Consider the following 11,385-nt stretch of genomic DNA (forward strand, 5'->3'; position numbering starts at 1 on the left):
TCAAGTTGTTCAGGAAGATAGAGGAAAATGGTAATACAGAAGGGTGTATATCTCAAGGAAAGCTTAGCAATGGTGTAGTGCACCAGTGGTGGGGTGGAGCGCCCTTAAATATTTGCAGTGATAAAAATCACAGCCCAGAGCCCAGACAGGAGCGAGTCTGTTTTAGAGAGAATTATTTATTAGAACATAGGAGGTCGTTACGTACAGATTCTGTCTTCAAAAGTGTCCTGGTTATGGATATGTCAGGGAGACATTTAAACCTGTGAGAACTGGCTTTGGTCTCCAGGCAGAGATACTCAAGACACATCAGAGCTCTGTCAGACCTGGCTCTCATGCTGGGGCTCAGCTGGGGAGAGGCCTAGCTTACCACAGCATCCCTGAGCTTATTACACTGCCTTTATCCCACTGGAAAACGTGGCCTGGGGGCTGGAAACCACTTCTGGGGACACCAGATGGTGCTGCAGAAGGGGCACTGCTCTTCCCTAGGGTAACTTTGAGATCTTTTCCCCAAGTAGGAAATTGTCTTCCATCTTGCCAGAGATGAACATGCCTGAGCAAGTAGCTATGGAAATACAACCATGCTATGAGATAGCATGAGGTAAATTAAAAGAAAAAAGGAAAGTAAAAAGAAATATTTCTGTCATACAAAGCTCTTCCCACCCTCCCTCACCTCAAAACCAGGCCAAGCAGGCAATGTCTGAGCACCTTGCAGAGACCTCCAAGAAAGCAGCTCTGACAGGTGGATCACAAAAAGGCAGCAATTTTGCCTTATAATAGTTGTGCTCCTAGCAGTATTCCTCCTAATTTCATGGCCATTTCTGTTTTCTTTTGTGTTGGAAGGTAGTATTTGTCAGCCTTTCCTAAGGTCTCTGCATAGCCCCTGTGGTGGCTCAGGGCTTTACCAAGTGAAGCCCAGGTGCATCAGAAAGCTGCTGTGCCCATTTTGCACCTTCTGAGCCAACTCTAGGCCCATGGTATGCTGCACAGAGTCTAGGCAGCACTTCTGGAGAGGCAGGGACAAGAGAAATGGCAGATGAAAGGCATCAGCTATCACATTAGCAATAACAGAAAGGGCCTGACACCAAACCTTCAACAGATTAATACAGCCAGTTCAGGGCTCTGGGCTTTGTCCTTTTACCAGGTGTGCATCTTATTGTACTTCGCCACTGTACGTGTGGTAAAGTGGGTTGACCAGTGGCTATAAGGGTGTTTTTTTTTAATATGCAACCATCAATATGGACATTTCTCCAACATCTAGCAGATTTCTTAAATGAAGGTATTATTTGTTTAACTTTCTAATGTATGGGTGCTGAAGGATAAATAAATACTCTACAGTCTGACTCCTTAATCTGGTCCTCTGCTGAAGCCACATTCTTGTTTACCCAAGGGACTTGCTGGCTGGGTCAGAATATCACCTTCACTTCGCTGTCTGCAAATGCACATTTAACTCTATTTCTCCTTATTAAATCCCAGACAGTGGGTCCAGAGACTACACGTAAAACCCCGGGTATAATCCCTTAGTTTGCCCATGTCTACTATCAAGACTCCTTTCAAGGGTATTCCTCTTTCAGTCCGCAATACTTTGAAGGAAAAACAGGTTTGTCAGAAATTCAATGTAATTGTCAGAAACAGCGATCACTGTATCTCTCTTCTCTTTAATCCAAGAGCAGCTTCATGTATTAGAAACATTTGAAACTGGGGACTTGGCAGTGAATGCTCAGAGCTGATGCCAATGTCAGTATGAAAGATGGGTCAGACTGCAGACCTCAGAAGGGACAATTTGTGAGATGAGCATTTTTATTTCACTGCAGATGACATTCAAGGTTGGAGGAAGCAGGGATGGGGAATAACAGCAAGACTGCAGCTAGAAAGCAAAGCAGCAGAACCCCAGTTATCTTAGGCTAGTAAATGTTCATAATTGAACTAGTTTTGCCACAAATATGCCTATTTTTAATCAGGTTTTATGTTCCTAAGGCACTCAGACTCCTTTTTTTGGAACAAGTGCCACAATAAGTCTGATTTTGGGTGTTGGGAGGGTTAAGAGAAATGTTGCACAAGGCCATACCACATTTAGTTGATGGTCCAGACTCACTGAATTATCAAAACCTCTGGAGCAATTCTGGCCACATCTTCAATTTTTTAATAATTTCTACAGCACTGGTTTTGCTCCCACCTTCTTCACCCTTTTGAAAGAGGTGAGCTGAGGCTCACCCAGGCCCTCTGAAGGCCAGCAAGATGGTTGTATCTGGGGAGGGCAACACCTTGCTCCAATATGGGAGGTCAGCAAGCTGAAGGTCTTTACCTACTATTTGCCATAAAACACCAAATCTGGGGATTTGATCTGAAACATAATTTCCTTCCCTCCTTTCTCTCCCAACCTTTAAAAAAAACCCATTGTCCCAGCCTGGTTTGAGGTCTAATTCCAGCTTGATCAAGTGGGAGTGACACAGAGCAGACAGCTCTGTGCTGATGCTAATTTCAGGCTAACATTTATAGGTAGCTCTTTTGCTTTCATTTCCATGATTCCCTTACAGAACTGGTTCTTCAGCCACCCGTGAAGAGAACTTGTTCCTCCTATGACTTCTCAAAACACCTTGATGAGTGAAGGTCACCTGTCAGAGCTGCCTGGATGTTATAGATGAAAAAAGTTCTCACCAATGTTTTTGGAGAGATAAGGCAGGAGAGAGGGCCAATTTCTCTTGCAAGCATGCACACAAGACGGGAAGCATAGGAGCCTTTTTCCTGGAGATAAGATAAAGCTAGCTCCTAAAGTTTACCTGCAATGATGCCCGTCAAACTCTGAGCATCCCAAAGGTGCCACTCTGGCACAAGCAATGATTGATTTACTGGATGTCTTTGGGATTCCCCCAGTATGAGGGCTGTGGGGAGGTGTGCTCCGAGTAGCACTGTGTGGCTGCACTAAGGACATCTAATGGGGAAGGCAGACACAGAGAAGCTGGAGAAGCTCGAAGCAGAGGAGCACAATTCTCTGAGGCTCCAGCAGCGCATGGCAGAGGGACTGTTACCAAGACTTTGTGGCACTTAATTGTCACTATAGTTTGAGTATCTCAGCTGGGCATACAAGAGCAGTTCTAACAATATCCAAAAGAAAGAACATTTTCTCAAATGTATAGTGTATGGCATTACAGGGGAATGACCCGTTACATGGAAATATTTTGAACATAAATTACAGTATCTTTTATAACTTTATAATCTAACTGCCAAACCTTTCCCTTGAAGTTAATAATGGATGTACATCATATAATCAAACAAGCTTTTTTAAAAAGTACATCTTATTATAAATAGTTTATTCAGTGCATGGTTGTGTATACAACAAACAACTCTTTCGTACAAGGCAGAAAACTGCCTGTACAGAGCTATGTCAGTTTTGGAGCACAGAATCCAACGATGATTAATGCACAAAATCTTACACATCATGCAACTCTATGCCAATATTCCAACTTTCTCCCATGCAACAGACATGATGATCTAAATGGAAACCTAACTACATTTTTAAACTATTGTTTCCAATAGCATGTATAAGTATATGTTGTTTAGGGGGTAACCTGTTCTAACGCTTCCTCCTACACAATATTCACGTGCCCTAACAGTGAAAGAAGGACTTTTACAAATAAGACATTTCTTATAAAAAAATTAAGTCACCTTAATTCCACAGTTTCTGTCTTTAGAAAAGAAGCCACAACAATAGTTTAACATGACACACAAAATGGAATTAAGAGAAATCTACACTGGAGGATAATTTTATGCCTTTCTGTTAACTTCCACTTGGGATAACAAAACAATTCCTACAGACTGGGGTTAACACAAGAACTTTACCAGAAACTACAAATCTATAAAAATTTGTATTTCATTGTGTTTAAAACCACAAGAACACTGTTTTCTTGAGCCTGAGACACCAACTCTCAGTTCCAACCCTGAATTTTAAATTATTTTTTTAAAGACCCATGGGAATTCAGAAATCAAAAGTTTGAACTATTCCAAATTAAAGGATACATTTTTTATCAAGCCTTAGATATAAAACAGTAAGCCAAAGAAACAACAGAGTTTACGTATTTGTTTTTTGTTTGCCCCTATAAAACATACAAGCATTAAAATTTCCTTTGAACTGCAAAAGTGGTCTTTTTTTCAGTTGGAAAGCAAATTCTTATCAACAGTGAATGCTGTGAAATATTTTTGTTTCATATTCCACAAAGCATAGGAGAGAGAGAAAGAAAGAGAGAAAAAGAGAGAGAGAAAGAGCTGGACATTTCTTCTCTGAGATTTATTCCACAGTTAAGTTTGCTGGCTATCCAAGTGCCTTGTGATATGCACAAGCATATTCTATATTATTGGGGTATATCCTTTGACAACCAGTAGATCTAATGGCTGATAGAGTTCGGTGCAAGTTTGGTAGCTTGTCCTGGGCAATTGCACATTTGGATGAAAGACTGCTAGTAAGAATTCAACTGCATCCAGAGGTAAGGTTCTGTTTAGAAAGCACTTGGCTTGCCTGAACCTGGCTACGTTGACTCGTTTTGGCTCATGGATTTACCCCCATTTAGCACTCCTGAAACACTTCTGCTCTTTGTTGGGGTCCCACTTCCAGATCTTGAGAACTCTGTGAGATCGTGAAGAGAAGGCTCTTTGTACATGGCCACTGCAAAGCAAAAGAGAGGCAGCACGTCAGCATGCATTACAGGCAGTAGGTTGGTTCAAAGTCTGTCCAGCTGCAAAACATTGGGAATTTTCGTTCAGCACTATGTGAAGAAGTGAATGAAAGAAATGTGTTGAGGAGACTTCCATTTCAAACTCTTCCTAAGGACCTCTGAGCTCCTTTTCAAGGGAATGACATTATAGAGATGGGAAAAACCACAGCTCCCTCCCTCTCCCAGTTAAATTACCCACATCTCCACTGTACCTACAAAACTCCACAAGATAGATATAATCTGGTATGAATCAACATTTCCAAACTAATGGTGAAGTAGCACTGTTGGCAGCTGTGATTTGACCTGTTGTTTGTATACGTAGCCTAAGCAGGTGGGTGTGAAATGGATTTCCAGTCTTGTATTTCCTTTGTTATCACACACACTAGAAGTGGGGATCAACCTTGACATCAGTTGTCTAAAAGCCCAAATGCAGGCTGCCAGGGCTATTGGCACTTTTGAGATAGTTTTTTGGATTTCAAAATGACACTGTCTTAAAAGGCTACTTAAGAGCATCACCCAGAAGTAGAGGATTTCATTCCTCTTACGGAAGGAGCATATGGTAGCTGGTTCTTCTGGAGAAAAGGAGCCTCTCCATACATTGACTAAGATCTCCCTCTTTTCATTGACCAAAGAGGGAGCCAAGTCTGACCACAGTCCTGCTTCAGATGCTTCAGTTAACTGGGATGACTCTTTTAATACACAGTGGTATATGTATGCCACATGCATTACTACCTTTAATGCCACGTGCTAATGCCACATTAATTGCGGTTTAATAAGCCCTGCACAACAGAGCTTTATCCCAGGCAAAAATAGAGAAACAAACATCCTGTAACATAAAGCACAGACTGACAAGCTTTACAGCAGGTTGCCAATGGCCTGTTAGCAGGTGTTTGGGCCATTCCAGGTAGAGCCTTTGTTACTTATAATGGAGACAGTGTGGACTTTGGGCACAAAGAAACTAATAAGCATATTTGGTTAGATTAGCGAAATGCAGAGATAATGTAGAGAAGCCTAAAAAAAAGCAGCTTTGGTTACCTTAACAGTGTGTTACAGAACATTATACTCCTGTTATATAAGTAGTTGAACCCTTCAAATATATATGCATAGCAATTAAACATCTCTGACACAGGATAATGTCAGTTCAGATAGATGGAGCAAACCCAGGCAATTACCTTTTAATGGCTTTGGAAGAAAGTGTGCTGCAGGTTTATTTTTCTTCACATGGTTTCCTTTCATTATTTCTCCTTCTTTGTTAAGACCCAAATACCAACCCCGGCCAGACTGTTGCTGTCTGTAGATCATTGAAGAATACGTCACATAGTAGTTTTCAAATACTGACTCTTTGAACTTGCATTCAGGTGTAAAATGTTCCTGTAAGAAAGTAACAGATCAATATGTGCAGTGCTGAATCTCACAGTTAAAAGATGTACCTCTCACTCTCCCCTATTCAATTGTGAAACATGGGCCCTAAAAGTATTAACGAAAGAGTAACACAATTTGGAATCTGTGAAATGATGCTTTAAGCTGCTCAAAGTAGCATAATAAAATATTTTTGAACAACAAGTAAAAAGCCTAAGTGAAGAATTATTGACTGATTAAACTAATGGACATTAGGCAGATGCAGTCCTGATGTCAACCCCAAGGGACCAGCTGTGGTCCAGCCCCACAGGCAAGAAGCAAGGCCACATAATGCCTTTGTGCATTAACTGCTGGCCTTAACTGCTTATGAGGAAAGTGCAATAAAAAATTCAAAGCCAGGACACCATGAGTAAATGGTTAGCTTAGTTAAGTTAGCTTGTAGCAGCTGCCTCTTTGGTGTAATCTACGCTCCATCTCTGTCCAGCACATTATCCACTGAAAGCCCAGCTGTCAGAGACCCATGCAGACATCAGCCTCTGCTCTGGGGCTGGCGAGAGTTAAAAGGTACCACAGCTGAAAGCATATAGGATTGAGTTTTAGTCTTCATGTTGAATTGCACTGCTTCTTTTGGGGAGATGGTATTGATCTAACAGTTAAAATAAAAAGCAATAAACCAGGATCGAGCCTTTTTGTTCCTGTCGATGTTGTGACTGGCTTTCACTGTGCCATGGTCTTGACTCAATCATTACCTTTTGTCACTACTGCCCAGATTCAAAAAAGGATACAGACACGAAACATGGGTCTTGGAGGGACCTAAGACCAAAATGCCAAACCTGACAGCACCACTCAGCTGCTTCCTAATGCCTCTGGGTCCTTCAGCTTTTTTTAACATTAAAAGTTCTGAAAATGTCTCACCCATGTAGACCTAAAAGTCCATAAAATATGAAATTCGATGGGCATAGTCTGGTGATGCAAATGTTAATATCCCAGTCTTGCCTGTTGTTGCACTGCATAGCAGCCAGCTGTTTGCTGGTTGTTCCTCATGAAGGCAGAGAGCTTCAGTGGCGCTCCCCATCTACTTAAAGTACACTACAGAGGCGTGAAAGAATGGAAGAAAAATCGTGCTTGCATAATGATTGTAATTTTGATTTTAAAAACTCAAAGGAAATTAAATGTCTCAGAAGCATAAGATGTTCTTATCTAGTTTCTCAAATATTCTTGTGTGAGAAAAAGATGGTATTTAAAAAAAATCACTGTGCATTTTCTGCGTACATCTTTTGCCATTGTGTCTTCTCATAGGAGAAAGAAGAAACCTCTCATCCTCTGACTGGCGTTTGCTTCAACAAAGAATGTGTAGTAAGCAATTTTTTTTCTTTTTTTTCTTCAAGCTAATTGGCTTTTAATTAGTTAATTGACAATTGGCTTCAATTGCTGTCAAATGGGGATGGTCACTGCATTTTTGCAAGATTTTTAAATAAAAGCCTTCCATCACTGTACCCTGCCCAGCACTAGCCATGTTGACAAAGACTATTGCAAGGGTATCATCCAATTAGTAGCAAAACTGAAAACTGCAGTGCTCCCACTGGAGGATTATGGTTGATGTACAGTAATTTGGAACTGTTTCAGGTACAAAAGGCCTGCTTATACACAGCGGCAGAGGGTCAGATTGCAAACAGAACCACACCATTTATGCTGGCTCTCTTAGGAAGCAAGTTAACCTCACAAGGAGCTGCAGGAACGAACAGCCTGCAGCAGAGACAGAAAGACACTAAAAAACTTCACTCTGATTTTTCCCTTGGCTGTGAGGCTTGTGGTAACAGATCTTGGTGGAAGCCCTATACTGCTACAAATGAGTCTGCAGTTGAGTGATGGTGCACACCAGCCTTCCCTCATGAGCATCAGAGACAGCAGTCCCCTCCCTGGAGCATCCTGCAATTCAGCAATAACTTCCACGGCAGTGATTTCTCATGACAAACAGCAGGGCACCAAAACAAAGCCTCTATAACATGCTCATGTACCACACCAAATTCCCTCCCAATTTTTCTGGCACTAAAGCAGATCACCTCATTCACCTGGTTGACTTGGCACAGAATCAGATGCCTTTGTCTTGACTGACATCTGCTTAAATCCTTGGCTACAGCTGCAGCTTCAGAAAGGTGCGGCATGGTGGGAAAAGTAGCCTCCTTGCAAAATAAAAGTTGATCCCACATGAGCTGTTTGCAGAAGCTGAAGTGCTCTGCTTGGTCCTGAATACTAAGCAGCTGCTTACCTTTTGCAGGTGTTTGTCCCCACCCATCACTTGCCTTTAGTTTAATCCAAAGTGTGTTTTTTACTCAATAAAAAAGAGTAGGGGGAAAAGATTGCAGAGGGAAGCTCCGAATGAGGAATGCTAGCAAATATGCTCCTGATTTGGGGGGTATTATTGGTAAGTCCATGTGCCAACCCAAGTGTGCTCAGCACTGGTGAGGCCTCACCTTGAGTACTGTGTACAGTTCTACACTTCAAGAAGGATATTGAGGTGCTGGAGTGGGTCCAGAGGAGAGCAACGAGGCTGGTGAAGGGACTAGAGGGAAAGTCTTATAATGAGAGGCTAAGGGAGCTGGGGTTGTTTAGCCTGGAGGAGACTCACGGGGGACCTTATCACTCTCTACAACTACCTGAAGGGAGGTTGTAGTCAGGTGGAGATCGGGCTCTTCTCCCAGGCAACTAGTGACAAGATGAGAGGTCAAAGCCTGAAGCTGTGCCAGGGGAGGTTTAGGCTGGATATTAGAAAGCACTTTTTCATGGAGAGGGTGATCAGGCATTGGAATGGACTGCCCAGGGAGGTGGTGGAGTCACCATCCTTGGAGGTGTTTAACGAAAAGCTGGATGTGGCACTTAGTACCCTGGTCTAGCCGATGTGGTAGTGTTAGGTAATAGGCTGGACTTTATGATCTCAGAGGTCTTTTCCAGCTTCAATAATTCTGTGATTCTGTGGTACGGATAGGGCTACTATCAGCACAACATTTCAAAGTATAGTGCAGAGCAGCAAGTGCAAAATAGCCATGATATTATCTTTGCTGGCCAATTCTTTAATAAGGCACTGAGGTAGAGCAAGTTAAAGTTGAGAGAAGGCAAGTAAAACTGTTTTTCCCATCTTACATAGTCAATCCTATTGAAAAATTTATAAATATAAATGCATTGAATTCTAAGCCCACTTTTCTCCTGTCTTGCAGCTGTCATTTTGGTTCATCTTTGCAATGAAAATAATTTGAATGAGTTCTGAGAAGTCCCATGTTATGAACACAGTGTTACGCAAAACAAGAAAAATTGGTATTTGTGTGAAATAGTATTTTGATCTCAGCTTGCCTCAGAAGTCAGGGATGATGGCACCTACATGACAGTAAATTGCACTCACCCAAGCCCCTCATGAATGCAGTCTAACAATGAATGAATGAATGAATGAATGAATGAATGAATGAATGAATAAAAATAAAAGAAAATACTGGATTCACTGTAGTCATGACTCAGCCATGCTTAAGTAAGCAAGTAGATGAACTGTCAGGAGCTTCTTCTCTCTACTCGGCACTGGTCAGACCACACAATGAGTACTGTGTCCAATTTTGGACCTTGCTATACAAAAAAGATGCAGACAGGTTGAAAAGGGTCCAGAGAAGGGCCACGAGGATGATCAGAGGACTGGAAGACCCGCTGTATGAAGAAAGGCTGAGAAAACTGGGCCGGTTCAGCCTTGAGAAGAGAAGGTTTAGGGGGGACCTTATCATCATGTACCAGTACATAGGGGGTGGCTACCAAGAAGGTGGAGACTCCCTTTTCGAAAGGAGTCACATGGAAAAGACGAGGGGTAATGGACACAAGTTGCTTCTGGAGAGATTCCAGCTGAACTCCAGAAGAATTTTTTTACCATGAGATCAACCAGACATTGGAACAATCTCCCAGGGGAAGTGGTAAATTCCCCTACATTGGTCAGTTTTAAGAGTCAGCTTGACAGGGTGCTGACTCAGCTCATTTAAACTATACTTTTACCTTGAGAGGTTGCACTAGATGATCCTTGTGGTCCCTTCCAGCCTGGTATTCTATGATTCTAAGATTCTTCTTGGCTTTGAGCTGATAAGCTGAACTACTGAAATGCTCCTCTGTGAATAGATCTGCAGCTACATTAAATATGTGAAAAATAATTTAAAAAGAATAATTTGGTGTATGATAATATGGTAAAAAGGCTTTGTAGCATACACTTAGAGTGGCTGTATTTCCAGGCAGCTGACTAGATTATATCTAAAGTAATCCAGTTTCCTCCGTACAAATATTGCATTACAGGTCTGCCAAGGCTAAAAGCTAAAATACTGTAAAAATGAAGCTGGAATTCTTTCTGCTCTAATTGTGCAAAAGACGTGTTTCAAGACAAAGACCATCCAATTATCAGCCACCATACCCACCTAAACTGCAAGACTGAATATTAATTATTCTGGCCCCCAGATGATCATGACGCAGGAATGTAGACTTCCCATAGATAGAAAATAGGAAATCTGTTTTAAAGAAAGGTATTTAGCATATTTTAGCTAGTTTTATTACAGAACCCTCTCATCAGGATGGCTGTAGGCACAGCCCTCATAAGAAGGGCAAAGACGCTTCCTCTCAACCATATATTCACAGAAACACAATGATAGGAGTTGGGAGGGACCTCAAAAGATCATCCAGTCCAATCCCCCTGCAGGATCACCTAGACTAGGTCACACAGGAACGCATCAAGGTGGGTTTTGAACGTCTCCAGAGAAGGAGACTCCACAACCTCTCTGGGCAGCCTGGGCCAGTGCTCTGTCACCCTCACAGTAAAGAAGTTTTTCCTTATGTTCAGGTTGAACCTCCTATGCTCCAGCTTGTTCCCATTGCCCCTTGTCCTATCATTGAATATCACTGAGAAGAGCCTGGCTCCTTCCTCCTGACACTCACTCTTTACAAACTTATAAACATTAATGAGGTAACCCCTCAGTCTCTTCTTTTCCAAGCTAAAAAGACCCAGCTCCTTCAGACGCTCCTCATAAGGGAGATGCTCCACTCCTTTAATCATTTTTGTGGCTCTGCACTGGACTGTATTGGGTTTTCTGTGAGGGGTTTTTGGTTGTGTCTTTGGTAACAGGGGAAGGGCTATGGAGATGGCCCTTTAAGAAGCTACCTGAAAAGCTCTCCCTTTGCCTTTGTCAGACCCACCTCTGACCAGGGCCAAGCCAATCAGTGCCCCTGCGAATTCATGTATTTAAGGGGGGTGCAGGGCATGCCTCTCTGTCACCAGCCCTGACCAACGCGGCCCCAGGTGTGGGTG

General features: G+C 42.3%; 1 protein-coding gene across 1 annotated transcript; it reads right to left on the reverse strand.

Moving 5' to 3' along the window:
* Positions 1-4,520: 4,520 nt before the first annotated feature.
* LOC104543652 (fibroblast growth factor 13-like) lies at positions 4,521-8,230 on the reverse strand. The gene is made up of 3 exons (XM_010188314.1): positions 8,084-8,230; positions 5,879-6,077; positions 4,521-4,657 (listed from the first exon to the last, which is right to left on the reverse strand). Exons 1-3 carry the CDS (start codon positions 8,228-8,230, stop codon positions 4,521-4,523), a joined length of 483 nt encoding a protein of 160 aa, XP_010186616.1.
* Between the last annotated feature and the right edge of the window lie 3,155 nt (positions 8,231-11,385).

Source organism: Mesitornis unicolor, unplaced genomic scaffold (assembly GCF_000695765.1).
Source record: "Mesitornis unicolor isolate BGI_N332 unplaced genomic scaffold, ASM69576v1 scaffold18007, whole genome shotgun sequence".
NCBI lineage: Eukaryota > Metazoa > Chordata > Aves > Mesitornithiformes > Mesitornithidae > Mesitornis > Mesitornis unicolor.

Bases quoted from the DNA above. Each gene is read 5' to 3' on its own strand.
- LOC104543652 (XM_010188314.1), bottom strand. From the start codon at position 8,230: ATGCCGCACCTTTCTGAAGCTGCAGCTGTAGCCAAGGATTTAAGCAGA. The intron at 6,078-8,083 runs GTACATGAGCAT...ACTTTCTTACAG, and splicing joins TTGGGAGGGAATTTGGTGTG to GAACATTTTACACCTGAATG. The intron at 4,658-5,878 runs GTAATTGCCTGG...TTTGCTTTGCAG, and splicing joins TCTTCCAAAGCCATTAAAAG to TGGCCATGTACAAAGAGCCT.